At 42.3% G+C, this 18,768-nt stretch overlaps 1 protein-coding gene across 1 annotated transcript; it reads right to left on the bottom strand.

The window, feature by feature from the left end:
• Window positions 1-128: 128 nt before the first annotated feature.
• Window positions 129-18,675, bottom strand: smchd1 (structural maintenance of chromosomes flexible hinge domain containing 1). Its single transcript, XM_034571874.1, has 46 exons — window positions 18,387-18,675; window positions 17,265-17,340; window positions 16,955-17,113; window positions 16,773-16,855; window positions 16,011-16,238; window positions 15,767-15,886; window positions 15,482-15,648; window positions 15,282-15,372; window positions 14,987-15,203; window positions 14,801-14,900; window positions 14,276-14,462; window positions 13,971-14,168; window positions 13,767-13,880; window positions 13,161-13,267; window positions 12,876-12,958; window positions 12,658-12,771; window positions 12,078-12,155; window positions 11,866-11,985; window positions 11,632-11,776; window positions 10,848-10,950; window positions 10,587-10,659; window positions 10,071-10,210; window positions 9,572-9,706; window positions 9,241-9,465; window positions 8,464-8,606; window positions 8,225-8,310; window positions 8,015-8,133; window positions 7,087-7,248; window positions 6,416-6,544; window positions 6,233-6,312; window positions 5,957-6,114; window positions 5,618-5,733; window positions 5,463-5,524; window positions 5,131-5,218; window positions 4,871-5,002; window positions 4,627-4,782; window positions 4,054-4,180; window positions 3,567-3,686; window positions 3,315-3,394; window positions 3,098-3,220; window positions 2,819-3,000; window positions 1,783-1,892; window positions 1,184-1,254; window positions 930-1,098; window positions 479-637; window positions 129-390 (listed from the first exon to the last, which is right to left on the bottom strand). Exons 1-46 carry the CDS (start codon window positions 18,531-18,533, stop codon window positions 299-301), a joined length of 5,874 nt encoding a protein of 1,957 aa, XP_034427765.1. The 5' UTR covers window positions 18,534-18,675; the 3' UTR covers window positions 129-298.
• Between the last annotated feature and the right edge of the window lie 93 nt (window positions 18,676-18,768).

The raw sequence follows: 18,768 nt of genomic DNA, 5'->3' as shown, positions 1-18,768 counted from the left end.
TACAATGTGCGTTCCACCTTAGTTATTATTGAGCAGAAATGATAACACAGAAAAAGAGAGAGCTTAGTAAATACAGAACTTCTTTAATATAAAAAGATATTCTCAAGACACACATTATGCTTTTGTAAATCAAGTTTTGTTCACACACAAACAAACATAAGAAGACAAATTAGTACTTTTAAAAACAGCGACTTCACTGACCCCAAATAACAAAAAATATATTAATAATAAAGGTACCAATAAAATTATTATAAAAAAATCAAGTCAGGTTGGATTAATCCATTTCTTATGTGAGTCTTCATTTAGCTCTTTTTGCGATGCTGTCCAGAGGCCCGGCAGCGTCCTCCAGACCCCGTTTCATGCGTCTCTGGGGTCCCATGGTTGTAGAGTCTAGAAGATGAAACAAAGAGCAATGAGAAATCATCATTAAAATCCTGCAATTTACTCTCTGCCTTTTCTCCCAGGCGGACAAACATACTTAGTTGTCTTTCAATCTCCTCGAGCTGCTTCTCTTTCGTCTCCTTGTCTTGTTGCTTTTTTATCATGACAGGAGACTTCATCTTGTTCGAGTGGTCGTCACGATCCTTTTCTGCCTTCTCTTTCTTTTCCACAGCTGTCCGGTACTGACGGAGCAGGTCTATCAGTGAAGTAAAGAAATAAAAAAAACGGAAAAGAGAAATTGAAGCACAAGCCGAGTGAACACAGCCAAAAAAATAAAAGGCATTACAAGACTATAGCTGCTCTTAGACGTGCACTGAACTCCGGATAATCTCTGGACAATCTCCAGAGAGTCTCCTGTGTGACGCAGCAGGAGGATTGACTGCGAGCGAGTGGATGTTTCCATCAAGTTTCTAACATGCGACAGACTCAAAACTGAAAGAAAAAAAACAATAAGTTCACGTCTGAAAAGGACACATGAGAGATGTCACCTATTTGTTCTTGAAGAGTGTAGAAATGCTGTGGGAGGGGGGCTCCGAACACTTTTAATGAGGTAATCGGCGGGCATCTGTTCTGTGTGCCGCCGAACTTGCCCCTGGCACTGACCCTGTCCCCCTGCCTGGTCAGAATGGTGGGACACCGGATCTTCCTCTGCACCAGCTGAAAGCAGAAGCACATTTGAAAACGATCAATAACCAGCGGCCGGTTCTATTCTGCTGCTGCTCTGTCAGTGGGCGTCACTCACCGCCCGTCTGTAGTCGTTTGCAGAATCCAGGTCGTCCATCAGAATCGTGTCACTGAGGAAGTTTGCAAACACTGAAAAGTGAGCAGAAAACTTTATTTAAAGACTCAGAATTTCAACTTGTTTACAGGAGGAAGTGGAGACGTGTCATCCATCTTTATTTACAGTCTATGATTATCTCTTTATACGACAAGAACAATGTAAAGTCATTGAAATCTGAAAAAAAAAAAAAATTATGTTTCCCTGTAAACAAGCTTGACAATTATGTTACATTAAACAATGAATAATACATAATCTGAATGATTTGGCGGAACCCACTTTTATCTACTCAAAAGAAAATCATCACTACATAAAAAAATTATAATTTTAATGTGGTGCAAGAGGCCCAGTTTCTGCTCCAGTGGAAGGGCCCCTAACGAGGGACCCCTAAAACCCCAGAAAGCTGGACCCCAGGTGGAAACATTTACCCAAAGCTCAATGGGCAAAGAGACGTGGGAACCTCGAATAGAAACCATGTACTCTTTTAATAAGTCTGCACTGAAAAAACAAAAACTGTTAGTGACGTTTCACTGAGCAGCAGAAATCTATGACTGAAAACTCACCGATGGCACAGTTCTCCTCGTCCCGCGGGAAAATCAGGAGGTCTCTGGCAAACACCGGGTTCCCACGGGGCTCAAAGAGGCTGCGGCCGTTTCTTATGTGTGGCAGCGGTCTGCAGGAAATTCAGATGTTAAAGAAAGATTACTGCAGAGACGACTTTGCAAGATGTATGAAGGCAGTAACTCCGGGCTTTCAGATACTGTGATGGGCGTGTTTGACAATTTTCACACATTTTTAAGGCCCAATAAAATAAATTAAAGAAGAAAGATTTACAGAAATAAAGACATTTTCCACATTAATAATGATGATAACTGTTACACACAATTTAAACCAATCTGCACTTAAACAGTTTTACTAATCAACAAAACTGCATTATGATTAGAAATCAGAGCTGTTAACAGCAAGAAAAATAGATTAAAACATCTAAACCTGTACAGCATGGTTTGTTAAATGGCTGGTTGTATTGTAAAGTATTTCATTCATTGGAATGGGCTGAAACAGTAAACACTGACGGGATGATCCTTTAAGTACAGCAACTGTCACCAGGAGCAGGAAACTGTACTTCCTCCTGTATGATAATAATCATCACCATTATTTGTATAGTGAAATAGAAATAAATAACTTTTACATGAAGTCTTGTATCATAAAACACTAAACTTTTTATTGCCCTTTATTAATTTATATTGAGGTAAATGAATGAAAGCAGGAATTCACTATAGGTGCGTGTGTGTTGCTTAGTTACAGAAGGAGCTGCACAAGATGTTTAAATTACTGTTTTGGAAGCCTCACATTGGACTATAATCACACAGACACACACACACACACACACACACTCACACAAACAAACACACACACACGGAAGCTACTCAGACGCCAACAACAAACCTCAAACGACTGATGAAGGTGTTGGGACTTGATGGAAAAACACTCAGATGCAGAATTAAATCTCTGCAACCAAACCGTCAAACTGACCTTTTCAGCGTCGGAGAAACGACCTTCAACTTTATTTGTTAAGAAAATAACCTGAAAGAAGTTTACCTGTTCATTTGTGGCACAAGCACGCTGTCGAGGGCCATGACCTGCTGCCGGCCCCGAGTGTCGTCGTAGATCCTCCGAGCTGCCTCTGTCGTCCCGGTGACGACACAGTCCATGTCACCACTGATTTGCCAGGAGATGACTCTGGCTGCCGCGTCGTCCTGCACGTAGGCCAAGTGACCGACCTGCATTCAAAAAGCAAAGAGTATGAATGAAAAAAAAAAACTATAACCTCTACACACTTGATATGTTTTTGTAAAGATACAAAAGAACAAACATTACCATTCCCAAAACATCCTGCTGCCCCCTGAAGTCGTCACGAATGGAGCAGACTCTTTTGGCGGCAGTCCGAATCCCATCAGCTTCCTTGGTCTTCTCTGTCAGGAGCCGGTCAATAGCAGGAATCTGCAAAAAATACAAACATATAGAAATATCATCTCAGGATAAATGTATGTAGAAGGGATCCGAAGGAAAAGTGTGGGCGGAACCGCCATCTTACAGATTCTGTTACTGTCATATTCTGCCTCTTCAGAACTTCTCTCTGGTCGGCCACTTTGATACTCGCAGTCTCGCGTTGAACTGGTTTCAGAAGAGGACTCTCAATTAGAGACAAAAATAATAGACACAAGCCAACCACCAGGGGGTGATAAAGGTGATTCGGCTTCACTTTTAGGGAATGTCGTCCATCTTTATATACAGTCTTTGATTCAAACTAACAACTTAAAACAAACCGAGGAAGTAGAAATCGTACCTGTGAACAGATTGAGGAGTTCAGAGTAACCATCGAACAATTGTTTCAGAACAGAAACAGCAGAACTGAGAGATTCTTTCTTCTTCAGCAGGTCACACACTCTCTGTTGGTTCACTGCATCTGAAATGAAAAAACAAAAAGAAAAAGGTTAAATAAAGCAAATTAGAAATGATGTTTTGTTTGCCCAGACTTCAGATATTTGTCTTCTTCTTTCTTAAAATAAAATCTGCTCTTAAAAAACTAAAAAGCAACATTTAGAAACTTTAACAGCACTGCGTCTTTGCAGAATGACAGTTTTTGAATCATGCAATCATCAACCGCTGCATTAAAAAGGTACTGATGTATAATTAAGAGACGCTAATCCCAGAACCTCAGCAAATACAAAACACAACGAAAGGGCAAGTGAGTTAAATCAAATCACATGTGAAGTGTCAGATTTCGTTCAGTCGCGCTGCACAGATTTGTTAATGAATGAAGTTTGTTATACCGTCGTAAAAATGGAAGGTGAGCTCAAACGGAGCGAGGGGCGTGGGAACCTGTGGCACGTCCGGCTGGAAGCGGAGGGTGTATTCACTGCCGTCCTCGCCTGGGCTGTTCTCCATGATGGCCAACCTCTGTGGACAGTAAGAGCACAGTGAGACCTGGAAGACGCCAAAATAATCTCATCATAGGATTAGCGGTTAAGAGTCTTCCAATCACCAAGAAGACAAAAGCTTGGATGGGCGGTCGCCGACTAGATTTCTAACAGGCTGAATATCTTACTCCAGTTAATCAGAGCGCAGGACTGGTTAAAGGTGGTGACGGTAAATATGGTGTCAGGGGCTCCCTGATTTTTTACGCTGCACACGTCTAATCTGGGAAAACAAGCAGCAACGGTGAGAGAGAGTTACACAAAGTCAGTGCAGCTTACATTAATTGCATGGAGTGGAGGGGATCAGAGGGGTTTTTCAGATAAGATTAAATACGATAATCCCAGTTGGGGATTTCTCCCGGTGGAAGATCGAAGTAGTGTGAACTGGTGACTGAGCCAGTTGTGCAGTGGGAACGTGGCTTTACTCACGGTGAAGTGGACCTGTCCCTCCGCCAGGCTAATTTCATATCTGTTGATTCTGCCATCAAACAGAGGAGTGGGTTTTGCTCCATCACCGCTACAGTTGGTTATTGAAACCACCAGTTTGCCGTCCAGGTCCTTCCCTGCTGGGTTTCCGTAGGAGTCCTGAAAACCATTAAGTCAACATTTTAGTGGTTTATCAGCTGGTATTTGTCGCCTGACTGAAATCCTTAGGCTCTTCTTTTTTTTTTACCATGATCCTCAGAGTCATATCCTGCACCAGTGTTCGGTTTTTAACGTCCCTGCAGCAGGAAACGACTGGAGCTGGAGGCTGGGACTCGGGCGCCAGTTTGACGGGCTGATTGGCCACCACGTTTATAGGGATCTACGAGACAGAGCTGAAGTCAGTCTCCTCTCTCAGGGATCATGGACGATAGCCACAGTCTCCCAGCTTGGAGTGTTTGAGAAGTTGTCAGGAAGAAACAGATTTGATAGATTTTGTGTTCAACCGACCTGATCGCTGAGCAGGAAGTTTGTTTGGTCGATGAGCAGAGAGAACTGGACGGTGTGATTTCCAGCGGTTTCTGGGATTTTTTTATCCCTGCAGTTAAACACAAATATACATATTTACCCCGCAGACATCACATCTGTTTTAATCTTCTCAGTTCAAACCTAGAGCCTGACCGATTGATTTGTTGGATGATAGACGTCATAGGTAGAGTCTGTTTTATTTTACAGAACAAACACTGCAGAAAAGATGTGTATTTATATTTATAATTAACATAAACAGTTTATTTATGGGGTCGGGTTCGACCGATTTAACCCTGAAACTTAAGATATCTTACCTAAAGTGAAAACAGTCTTTCCTTTCATTCTCCATGGGTTTACTACACTTCAGCTCAGTGGGCTACAGAGGAGAAGTACAAGAGTGTATTTCAACAAGCATTAGTTGATGGAAAGTTAAAATCGGTGTCAGTCCCCGAGTTAGTAAAGCACTGACTGTCTGTGGAGGTCTTCTGTTTGAGGCCTCTCCCTCCCACAGCAACATGGTCACAGCAGCTGGGTTAAAAGTCGTCATCGGGCTTCCTTCATCGGACACCACAGTCACTGAGAACACTGGACACACACACACACACACACACACACACACACACACACACACACACACACACACACACACACACACACACACACACACACACACACACACACACACACACACACACACACACACACACACACACACACACACACACACACACACACTCTCTAAGCCTGTTGCACCACGTGAAACCAGTCACATTGTGTCAGAACACAAACCACAGATACAAACACAAACCTGGGAAAGTTCCTCCGGCAGGAAACCTGGCGGCGGTGCTGTATTCCACTGTCAGACACACAGGTTTGTTGGGATTAGGTAAAACAGTGAGATTCACTGTTGGACCAGGGATGAGTTTGTTGTTAAGGGAACCGTTAAAGTCCAGCTGATAGCACCCCCTGGTGGAACAACAGGGTAGCATTAAGTGACTGATGAACTAGTTCATCCTGTTATTGTAATAATATGATAATAATCATAATAATACAGTTTTCTATTATGTTAAAAGGTGACACTCACCTTTGACCGCTCACACTATTAACAGTGAAGGAGGCTTTCCCTTCTGAATCCACTGGTTGTGAAACAACAGCTGACGACACCTAAAACAACAACAGGATCTCATGGCATTTCTCCAGTTAGATTACTCATAAGTGACATTTTATAAAGTGTAAATGGGCCGTTTGTATTCCTCGTCACGCTAACCTTCAGTTCTGATGGAGAAGATTTCATTACCACGACGACCCTCTTGTCAGTGGAGACGTTTCCCCACTCGTCGACGAGTTGGATGAGGAACGGTGTGGGGATGCTGTGATCGTTAATCACCTGCAAAGGCTTGTACGTAGAGAAGAGGTGTGATTTGAGTGTTTAGTCGGGGTCTCGTTGGGTCTCAGAGCCCGAATATCCAAAAACTGCCACTTCAGTAACTACGAGAGACGGAGAAAGACTCAACGACGTTTACTGGAATGGAGCAAAGTTTGCTGCGGAAGAAACTTTGAAATTCTCACATATTTATAATGTTTAACGTTTTATTGCTTTTCTATTTTCTGTTTATATATATTTCACATTCATATTTTAATGCCCTTACAGCACTTCGGTCGACTGTGGTTGTTTTAAACATGCTGTAAAAATAAACTTTTCCAGAATAGCCGTTCTGACTCCATTAGTTACAAACCTGCGCATATTTTATAAATACAAAACCGTTTTAATCCACACACGTGTAGTTGTGAACACAGAATAAACAAGTTTTACAAATCATGTTATATAGTTTTAACACACAGAGTAAAAATAAGCAGATTTGTAAAATTTAAGATTTAATTTATGACAACAACCTGCAGAGCTAAAAAAGCTATGAGCCAATTAGAACCTGTTCTTACCTGCGAAGGTCCACCGACTAGTTTCAGCATTGCAGGGTCTCCAGCCGTCACATTAACGATCTGATACGTCGTGTAGGTCTGGTACGTGAAGAGCAGGTTTTTAATGCCGGGGGTCCCACGGTGGAAACAGATTCCCGTCACATCCACAGACCTGCTGCTCTCCTGGTAGCAACACACAGAGTGAGAGTGTTTACGTCACCGCTCTCACACACTGTCCCTTTTCAAACAAACGTCAAACACCCATTCAAAAGTCTGAAGTCGTTTGCCTCAAGATCCTGCAGAGGGCGCTCACTATCAGCTTAACTTATGAGTGCTGGGCCTCTTGCCCCATCAGTAAAGTTAGCCACTAATGTGATGTTGTTTTGAGCAAGAAAAGCCACAGGGTTTATATTTGAATATGTTCCAGCAAATCATGCGTCAATCAAATTGTTTTCAAACTTGACAGTTGGAAAAGTGACATCCCTATATGCACCTGAAGCATCAAATATAAAAGAAAAGTGCTATATAATAATAATAATAATAATAATAATAATAAATAGTTTATAATTATCATCAAGTTTTGTAAGTAAACATTTTGATGACGTGTTTTTACTGTTTTTATCGTTTTCTTTTCACCTTTTATTTCACATGTTCATTTATTTTTATTGTCATATTACTTCTTTAATGTGCTCAGGTTTTCATGTGTCACAGCTCTATGTTTATAAAATTAATTTGAACACCACCATGTTTCCGACCACCTAAACGTGGTTGTCTGGTCTCCTTGTCGCATCCTGTTGATTGTTATTTCTCATATTTACTTTTGTCGCTTTGCTGTCAAAGCACTTTGTAAACCCTTGATTTAAAAAGTGCTATATAAATAATGTTTATTTTTATTATTAGTATTTTATAAAGGAAAATTCTGGCGTGAACAAATCCTTGAATCTCTCACCCGCCACTTAAAGGTGACGGCTTCTTTGTCCAGACCCTCGGCTTTCACATTCAAGTCGTTCACACATGTGGCCGTTAGCGTCCTGGTTGCATTGTCGTACTTGTCCACAAGCTCCAAGTCTGTATCAGGTAGAACAAAAGCAGTGTGTTGTCCTGGGTGAAACCATATCGGAGTAAAATCTGATCCTTGTGTGATAAGGTTCATACTCACTGATGTTTCCAGACAGAGTTTCCCCCAGCTTCACTGTGTCGTTGAGCAGAGTCGTCTTTAATTTTGCTGGTTCATCTGGACGAGGTCTACAAACGAAACACGCAAGGATGAGGCGATAACGCTATCTTAGCTTAGCATCAAGACTGGAAACAGAGGGGATCTGAGAACGGCTCGAGTGAGCTTCAGAGTTTGAATTCACTTTGTGCAAACAGTTTGTCTTAAGTTGGGTTTGTGCTTACACGATGCTAAAGGAGACAGTCACGCTCTGGTCTTGGTAAGAGACCTGGTAGAAACGCTCCTCCTGCACCTGCGTGGGCACCTGAGCGACTGGCAGCTTCCCCAGCACCAAGTCTTTGAGATCAACTTGATTCGTCCAGTTAACCTGAAATAAATAAATACAAAACAATGAAGCTTATTGATAAATACTTGATTTACTGCAGCTTCTTACGAAAAAAAGAATTCCTCTGACATTTACAAAAACAAGCATCTCCATAATCTGACAGGATCACAGGCTGTGCATAAAGATGGACGACATGACAGCTCCCCAACAGTGAAGCCAGATCATCTTGATCATCGCCCCCTGGTGGGTGGCTGGCTGCAGCATTATTCATAAATCCCCCCTCCTCGGTGTTAGTGGATGGGACACGGACCAGACTAATAAGTCAAAGTAAACGTTAAATAACCCATTAATGGTGCCAGTTATCTGAAGGACAGAATCACTAGATGGTTTCTGTCATTTTGAGTAGCTCTTATCACGATGATGTTTGTTCAAGTGTTCATTTTTCCTTAAGTTTGGTTTTAATTTGTTATTTGATTCTGTAAATATGAGGTAATGATTGACAGCTGAGACTGACCTTTTGATTGGTCAAACACGATCACTACTACGCAGGGTCAGTGTCCAAATGGCGTAAAAAGAGCAAGATCACTGTTGTACCGCAGGAGGAAGTGGAGACGCGTCCTCCATGTTTGAGGTAGGATACGTAAACAGACCACACGTCATGCAGCGTCAGACACACCTTGATCATAGAAGCTATTTCCGTCGTGATGGGCACAACTCTGCCCGCCTCATCATGCAGCTTATAGAACAGGTTGTCCAGTGAGCCTCCAGCCAGCCACTCGATCTTCTCATCGCTCCTCAGCACCAGACTCTCATCATTTTGGCTGCAGACCATGATCTGGGAGACTCTGGTGCTGGGTATCACAGTCAGCTCCCTCACGACCGACTCGACATTCCTTCGACTCTGGCAAAACAAAGAGGTGGGCGCATTAGGAATAAAGTGTTTATTTTAGAGAACGTTACACTAAATAGAAAACTTAGGGTGTTGTTTTTTGTTTTTTTTAACTTACAGGCATTTCAAATTGAACTCTCAGCTTCTGAGGTTCACCCCTGACTATTTTCAGGTTTATGGGCTTTGTCACCAGCTGACCTGCTCCTGTTCTGCTGTAGTCGACCGTTGTCGGCGTGAGCCCCGGAACCTGGACGTGCACAAAGGGAGGGATGAGGATAAATCAAAATGCACACTGAACAATCCATGTTTAATCAAACGGTATTATTCAATCAAGAGAGAGAGGTAAAGATACGACTTTTCACTATGAGCACAACCTGAAACATTTTAATAGTGAAATGAAAAAGTGTCTAAAAGAAGTGCATGTGCTAATCCTGCGTTTTTATAAGGGTGAGTCTTAAAACACACACACACACACACACACACACACACACACACACACACACACACACACACACACACACACACACACACACACACACACACACACACACACACACACACACACACACACACACACACACACACACACACACACACACACACACACACACACACACCTGGCAGTGAACTATCTGCCTGGGGTGAGTGGTGACGTTTCCAGCCTCGTCGTGAACTTCCACGTTAAACCTGGCAGCGGTTCCATTCTGTACCACGATTGGATTGTCGTCTGTCTTCACATGGAGAGTATGCGGAGTACCTGGAAAACATTATAATGCATCCCAAGAAAGTTGTTTGTATAAAGTATAGTGTAAATGTTTGTAGATAAATAGCTGTGACTGGTGTCGTCCAAACAGTAAAAAACTGTATTTCTAAACCCCTTGCACACCAGACATGTTTTTAAATAAAGGTTTATCTTCTGTTATTATGAACAATTAGTTTAGTTTGACAAGATGCAGTTTTACAAGTGTAGATTAAAAAAGAAAATCATGTTCATTAACAAATCAACATGGATTGCATCATTGTTATATCATAGAAAAAGTTACCATCTCTAGCATCAAAATGATTCCTGCACACGGATTCCTATAATGAACAGCTGACTTCAAATCTAACTGAATTGATAAATGCATTCGTACCGGGGAGCAGACTGATCTTGATGGTCTGTGTGGGTTTTTTCAGGCCGGTCAGGGTCACTCTCAGGTCGTATTTCTGCGAAATAAGACGCAGGATGGAGAAAGTCAACAGGAGACGACCCGGGCTCGAGAAGTGATGTTTTATTTGTGTTGTAATATGAGCTGTGATTTTACTGCATGAGCAAAATGGAGGTCCTCTTTTCTATCAACCCCTGTGACAGAGTGTGGTCTTCTGAAAAGAGAGCATGTGGGTTTTCTTCTCACCTTGACCGGTTGGTTATTCAGGAGCTTTCCTCTTGCTTTGACACCTTTGATGATGAACTTGCTCCCACTGCAGTCCACTGCCGCAAAACTCACCTCCAGGCCCCTGAATGATAACAATGATAATGTCACAGCAAGGGCCACATAATGAGATTATTAATAAACCATGTCAAGTTTATAATAAAAGATTCATGTGCACGTAATCTTATATACACATAAATATGCAGAAGGTTCATCTTTCTTATGAGTCATCTTCTGAAAAGAAAGGAAACACAAAAAACAACTGGGGATTTAAAACAACAGTACATACAAACATGACATATTCCCTGAACCAAACTGGAAAGAGCAGATTATACGGTGCAATCACAATCAGAACATTTCCGACAATAATAAAAAACATGACTAGAGACTAGAGAATTCTAGAACGTCTCTGTAGTTGTATGCCTCCGCCCACAAGTGCAATTCAAGTCCTGACATTCGTGTTTTTTACAGATTCACAGGAGGTCACCATGACCTTTAATTTTTAACCACTGAAATCAAACAAGTTTATATTTTCCAAGTGAGCGTTAGTAACAAATTTGATAAGACGTACGTGGAAGCTACGCCTCTGGCCACCAATCAGATGGCAGCGCTCTCACAAAGCTGAAAAGCAACAACAACTATCCCAGAAGAATTTCAGAACAGTTTGAGTTCTGTTCCAGAAAAAAACCAAAATGTACTACAGACAAAACCACAGACTGACAAACATACTGATCACTACCCCACCCTCGAGGATATAATGACCCACCTGCATTCGAGTTCAGGCAGGAGACTGGGAAGAGGCTTTGTGGAGTTTCCATAACCATCTGTTATCTGCAGGGGAATGTCAAATGGCACACCGACATGAAGAGTGGAGCTCATCTCGCCCAAAACAAACGCCTCAGCTGTCCCCGCTGAGAAGGAGACAAGCAGCGGAGGTGTGTGAGATCAGGGCTCTCACTCAGGATGACAAACAGGACAGTAAATGCTCTGCGTTCCTTACCCGTGATGGTGAAACTGATTTTGGAGCTTGGAAGGTCTCGGCCTCCGAAGACTGTGGCACTGGTGTCATGTAACAGGGTGTTGAGGGACAGCGTGTAACTCCCCGGGTCATTTAATCTCTCTGCCAAAGGTGAAATGATTGCAACAATGACAAATGATACTTTCATTTCATCCTTCTATTCGTTTTATAACGACGCATACAAAGAAACGTACCAATTTTTTTGAACCCGAAACCCCACCTCGCCGAGTGCAGGGCAACCAAACTGAGAACCTCTTCAGCCTTTTCAGGACCTACGTGGGAAAGAGGAAACAAACATGGTTACAAGCTCCACACGAAGAGGCTGAACGATGAAGAATCGTAAGAAGAAGAAGAAGAAGAAGAAGAGCTATTTAAGAGTAATGAAGGTGACTCTAAGTTACAGAATTTTATATTTACATGTTTATTTCCAGTACAGACATCTACATGAACCCCAATAATTCAATATTAAACCTGATTGGACAATTACAGCATTAACCCCAATAATAATATTCAAAATAAGACATTCCCACTTGAGGGCTCATTGATAACCAAGGTTAGATAAGTGTTTTGTTTTTTTTTACATTTTCACAGATTTTCCAGGGAATAAATCAAGACGAAAAAAGTGAGTGTAATTCCGTGCAGCTCTTTTGACTTGAAACGATTAAGAGTTTGATGTCTGACGCTTTGTGTTCGTTTGGGATCCGTGTGATGGAGGGTCTCAACTCATCAGGCGTGATGGAACATTTCTCTCTTTCGCAACACGGACGATCTTACCGTTCTTGAGCACTGTTAGCTTGACGCTCAGTCTGATCACCGTCCCCTGGCTTGTTGCTGGCATCCTCGACATCACCTCTCCCTTTTTGTTCATGATCTCAACACTGAGTGGCCCTGATATATTGAAGTAAAACACAAAACAAACTTTTCGGTGTTATAACTGACGACTGGGGTGTGCGTGTGAAGAGGCGAGATGAGGAGGCGACACAATATTTTACCTAACGGAGTCCCAGCTGGACAAAAACCATTCTGTGGCCATCCGTTAGGTTCCTGCCAGATCACCTTCAGCTCGTGTGGAAGCCTGGAACCAAGCAATCATGTACTTGAGCTGATTAGGTGCAATCCGGCATTAAATACAACATGAAGGCAATGAAACAGAAATGGTAACTAGAGCCAGACCGAATTATTGATTGGCCTGAATAAAATCTATCGATGTGAGCTTGTCATGAACATTTCGGTGTCAGAGCAGCGCTGCGGAACGCTTCCTCTCGCTGCTCACTCACCTGCCGAGGTCATTTTCAATGTTTTTCTTGATGCCTTCGTCCGTGGCGTTCTTGTCGATCCTGAAAATGGGTATGATCTTGTTCTTGTTGTAAAGTGATTTGGGTTCCTAGGAAGCAGAATTTGTTCGTTTGTCTCATGTTAAATAGTAAAACTCAAATAAGAATCAAAATGAAAACAAAGACTTTTTAAAAACACCTTCCAAAAATGGAGATTTTTCAAAAACTCTGGTTTCTGTGCGTCCGTGTGTAATAAGTTTGGGAAACAATGACGTCGCAGCTCACTGAGCAAATTCCCACTGTTGCTTTGTGTGTATGCACCAGAAAGAAGAACAACAACAAAATACAGTTTTTTCCACATTTGTACCTGCTAGGACTCATAACTGCACCAAATCAGTGGGGATTAAAGGAGCCTCGCCCAATGTTACTTGGACCACAATGTTCTTCTCAGGTATTTCCACCTCCAGGCGTGTTCCCGTTTGGGTGGAAATATTTTGTAAAACAAGGTTGTGTGGAGATTTTATTAAAAAAACGTTCAAATAATATCTGCAGTAGTGTAGACCGGGGAATAAATGACAGTAATACGTTGTAGACATTTTCCTTCCTTACCAGGCGAACTTCAACCTGTCCTCCTGTGGCAAAGACGTCTCTGTCATGATCTCCATACAGCAAAAACTGGACCACGGTGCCATGGATGATCGGCTGCGTTTTCTGAGACTTCACCTGTGTGAAAATGTGAGTAAGCATTGATACAAGGTAGAGTGCAGAACAATCAGAATACACTTTCAGTATGTAGAGAAAAAACAGGCTCACCAGTTGGCCTGTTTTGTATATTTTGCCGTCCCATTCGATGGCGGAGAACGTGGCCCAGGGATGCTGCATTTTCTTCGGGGTCATATCTGGTCGAGTTACGATCTTCCCGAAGCTGAGGAACTTCACCTGCTTGTCCAAATTCTCGTGACAGTTTTTTAGCCACTGCGTGAACTGCGTCTGTATGTGAGTTCTTTGTTCCTGTGGAAGGTTTCACCACTTTATCTCAAAGAAGCTGCACCAAGAGATCTTTGACCACAAACTCATTGTCTTTCCGATAGAAAAAGAAAATATGTGTGTATGATCACCTGTCCGTTAACAACCCGCGTGAAGATAGTTTCCCTGCCCTTCACTTTCTGCTCCAGGTCCATGAAGGTGAGCTTGTTCGTCGTGACCTGGAATTTGTCGTCAGTGAAGAGCACTCCTGAAAAGCGACCGTAACAATCTTCGGGCACCTTTGCTCCTTTGGCTCCTTTCCACGCACACCAGTCAAACCTGCAACAACGAGACATGACAAAAACCAGTAAACATATACACAAAGCAGCGAGGGGCAGCAGTGGGAGAAACTGATCTAAATCAGCACAAAACCACAAGGTTCAGCTCATGGGTTGAGGAGGTTTTCTTTAATTAATAGTGGAACAATTCAGTTTGGAGATTATGAGGCCACGAGAGATAAAGATTCCGCATCCCTGTACCAAGATGCATGGTAATGCATCCAGTAGTTTTTGCGTAATCCTGCATTTCCTGCCGGGAAAATCCATGTTGTACAACAATTCTTTCACAGTTAAAAGGGTTAAAAAAAAGTAATGAAAGACAATAATGAAAGTATTTACTCCTGTACTGTGGTGTAGGGTATGAGGCGTCCATTCCAGAAACACTCAAAGATCGGCCTCTTGCCTCTTGCCTTCATCTCATCTTCTTCATCGCGAGGTGCTGAAGAAACAGAGGATAAAATCTACAATTTGATCCAAAGCTGTCATACATCAAAGTATGTTGACTATTTAACAACGTTTTAATACCTTCCGCCACCTCCGGGCCTTCTGGGTATGTCTCCTTGTCGTAAAGGAAGGGATGATAGCGAATGATTCCCTCCACTCTGCCGGTGTCGACTCCAGTGGCGGCCTTAAACTCAAACGTGTCTGCAGCCGCTTTTATGTACAGAGTCTGCATGTCGTCATCGATTTCCCGGAGATTCACCACATGGGGTAATTTGAGTGGCTTTTCACGCAAGGTGACCTGATTCAAAGACAACAGGCGAATGGTAAGAATTCCCCTAAACAGGCTGTTTAAACTGTTTAAGACCAACAGCCTTACCTGAATGTCAATTTTGGAATGATCGGAGTTTGTGAAGCTGCTGCTTGGGTCATTTCCATTGACTCCATGTATGTAATAGTGATACGTGTGACTGAAACAAAGGAAAAAACGTTTTAACATGAAATAATGAAAATCAGAGAAGTTGGGGCTTGTAAAGACTTTGGATTATCGTTGTGGAGGATGTGGGTGAAATAACTCACGCTAGCTGTCTGGTCAACACCTTGAAATGTTGTTTCAGAAAGGTTATATGCTCCGGCCTGATCCCCGTGATGACCACGGCTGTGAAGCTTTCCTTCCCCGGTTCCTCAGCGATTAAGGAATGGAGGAATCGCTCGTCGTCTTTAATCACGTGTGACGGGTCGCCGGGCTGCAGGAGGAGGACGAAGCGTCACAGATGTTACCACAGAGAAATGCAAGTCATGATCATCTTCATTTTCAATCAAAGTACGAAACGCTTACAAAAATTTAAAATAAAGAATGTTTACCTTCCTGTTTTTGATGACGCTTTTGTAAATATCTTCCTTGTTCTGTTCTTTTCTCTTAAAATCTTCTTTTGACAAAATCAGCTCATGGACATCTGGGCAGCCGACTGGTTTGGTGATCATCTGGTGAAAGACAGGAAGAACGCAACACATAAATCCTGCTGCAAAGCCCACGTGCTTTTCTTTTGTTACTAGCTTTACAAATGTAGTAATGCTGCATTCTTAACTTTTATCACGAAAGACTTACCCTGACCGAGTCTCCGATGTAGAAAATTGCCTGTTTTCCTCCAACTCCAAAGTAGGATATATCACTGTTGAGACTCCGAGGGGCGGGATCAGGCCGAACGTACTTTTCACTCGCCCTGTTGAATTTAGAGCATCTGTACACTGCCCATTCTTTGAGCTTCTGTGAGGTCATCCCACATCCGTTATCTAAGGCAATGATGGCGGCTTTCCCCAGACTTTCATCAAAAAGCTGGAAAATAAAGAAAAGATATCATTTTGCCGATATAATTGTCTGCCTCCGAGATTTCATTCAACTGTATGAATGACATTAAAATAAAAAAAGTTAAAGGAGACATACTATGCTCATATTAAAATCTTCTTAACACATAATTAAAAATTTGTGTTAAGAGAGTATAGAGGGACATTGTTTATCACGCCCCAAACCAATCAAAAGCTGCCACGCCATCAAACCCAGCACCTGGGTGGTTATTTAAGTCCCGCCCCTCAGCCAATGAGAAGTGGGCATGTCGTGTTGACATTCACAAAAAGACCAATAGAACTTACTCGCGGACTGTTTGTGTAGCGCTTTGGTTCACTGATTTCCACTGTTCACACAATGGAAATCACTGTTACAATAACAGGCTGCGTTGCCACCACGCCCTCAGCGCTGTGTTACTCACCTTTCCACCCAGACAGGTTCTAGGTTCTGACAAGGACAGAAGAAGTGAAAAAGCACCATATGTCTCCTTTAAGATAAAAAGTTACGTGCAACTCCACAACCAACCATTCGTATCTCTATTGTCTTCATTTCTGTGTTTTTCGATGTGGCCCACAGAGAGTTGTCGATCAGCTCAGCAAGTGTGTACGCTAGAAAAATGAACAGAGGAATCAAGTGAGGAAAGATACAGTGCAGCTTAAGCTCTCTGTCAATCTCCAGCATGCTTACTAGAACAGGTAAGTGCTTACATAAGGACGTCTGGCCCTCACTATCGTAGTACTCATAAAGGCCGCCCTCGATCAACGTGTCATAATGTGGTACAAACGTGATTTGCTCCTCCATCGCCGCGGGGAGATCTTGGTCCAGCTTATGAAGCAAGTAGAGGGTACAGCCAGCCTGAAGCTCCTCTACAAGGAACATAAATAATCACAGCAAGTTCAGAACAGAGTCCGTCAAACCCGGGTTAACGACGAGGACCAGATTACTAAAGTTTAAAATGTATTTGTTTCATTTTCTCGTCTATAATTTGTGGAAACCCATGAAGGCCGATTTACTCACCAAATTTGTCAGAATCCAGAGCCGTTCTATCTGTAGTAGCCACCACAAATATTTCATCTGAACGGATTGGAAATTTCTGTATGAAAAAACAGACAATGTATTGAATGACTTGGTAAAGGGAGATGATAAGAGCAGGGAAATGAGTTGGTTTTACACACATTTAAAAAAAAAAAACCAGATCCTTGTTGGAGACAAAAACCTTAAAATGTCTCACAGACATTTTTAACATGAATCAAAGACGTCTTTACTCAAATTTAAGCTTTTTTCATTTGACACGGCTCCATTGGTTCCTCATACAACCAAATCAGCATTAAGAACGCCATTACAATCTGTGTCTGTGGTGAAGGAAGTGAAGGAAGTGTTCAGGAGTCCTATGATGAAATATTTATTGAAGCTTGGCCAGGGAGAAATTCAGAGTCGATCAATTCAACAACTGTGCGTGATGTCCTCTCATATTCTGAAGTCCTGCGGTCACACCTTACACTTCTACAGATCATGTGTTTTCTAGTTCTGGAGACAGCATTACCTGCCTCCACTGTTTGTGGTGTCTAGGGAGTGAAGCCGCCCTGTTCCGCCCCCAGACCTTGGCGACGGTTCCCGCACTTCCCCAAACACAACAGACAGCAGCACTTAGTCTCAACGCGAGGATTTGTCTATCTATCCATCTATCCATCCATTCATCCCTCTATCCATCTGTCTATCTATCCATATGTCTACCTATTCATTCATCTATCCATCCCTCTGTCTATCTATCTATCTATCTATCCATCCATTCATCCCTCTATCCATATGTCTACCTATTCATTCATCTATCCATCCCTCTGTCTATCTATCTATCTATCTATCTATCCATTCATCCCTCTATCCATCTGTCTATCTATCCATATGTCTACCTATTCATTCCTCTATCCATCCCTCTATCCATCTATCTATCTATCCATCCATTCATCCCTTTATCCAGCTATCTATCTATCTATACATATGTCTACCTATTCATCCCTCTATCCATCTATCTATCTAGTGTAAATAAATAGTTAGGTTTTATAATAACAGCCTGATATTTATGAAAGTGACATTATCTTTCAAACAGCCAGTGAGTAGAGTAAAGTAAAGAACCGTTACTTTGGACAGGTGTCTCAGAAAGTCATGGTAGTTCATCCCGGAGGTTTCCAGCTCCTGGCTGGAGGAGCCCGCGGAGGTTTGGAGGCGACAGTCGCAGACACGGATCCGTCTCTTCGGCCCCGTAACCAAGAACATGTTGGAGTCCATGTGTCGTTAGAAAGTTTCAGCGCGACGCCAACGAAGTTGTGTCTGTGTTTACTAGCCGCAAACTGAAGCATTTGTTGACATTCCCTAGTATACCTCCTTGCTGCGTTCACGTCCGCAAACACACGTAAAAAAACACGTACATTTCCCGAACTCTTAAAATACAGTACAGCTGGGAATTACAAAATAAAACGTTAATATAAATAAACAAACATAAAATCTGACAGAAGTCGTTGGA

This window comes from Hippoglossus hippoglossus, chromosome 20 (assembly GCF_009819705.1).
Source record: "Hippoglossus hippoglossus isolate fHipHip1 chromosome 20, fHipHip1.pri, whole genome shotgun sequence".
In the NCBI taxonomy this organism is placed as follows: Eukaryota; Metazoa; Chordata; class Actinopteri; order Pleuronectiformes; family Pleuronectidae; genus Hippoglossus; species Hippoglossus hippoglossus.
The sequence above is the reverse complement of the archived record's forward strand: the minus strand, read 5'-3'. Positions and strand labels throughout refer to the sequence as shown.

What these genes read in the sequence shown, in the direction of transcription:
- smchd1 (XM_034571874.1), bottom strand. Translation starts at nt 18,533, where the DNA reads ATGGACTCCAACATGTTCTTGGTTACGGGGCCGAAGAGACGGATCCGT. An exon ending in TTTCGGGTTCAAAAAAATTG is followed by an intron (nt 11,986 to 12,077) that starts GTACGTTTCTTT and finishes CACCTTTGGCAG; the next exon opens with AGAGATTAAATGACCCGGGG. An exon ending in GGAGATTGAAAGACAACTAA is followed by an intron (nt 391 to 478) that starts GTATGTTTGTCC and finishes TTCATCTTCTAG; the next exon opens with ACTCTACAACCATGGGACCC.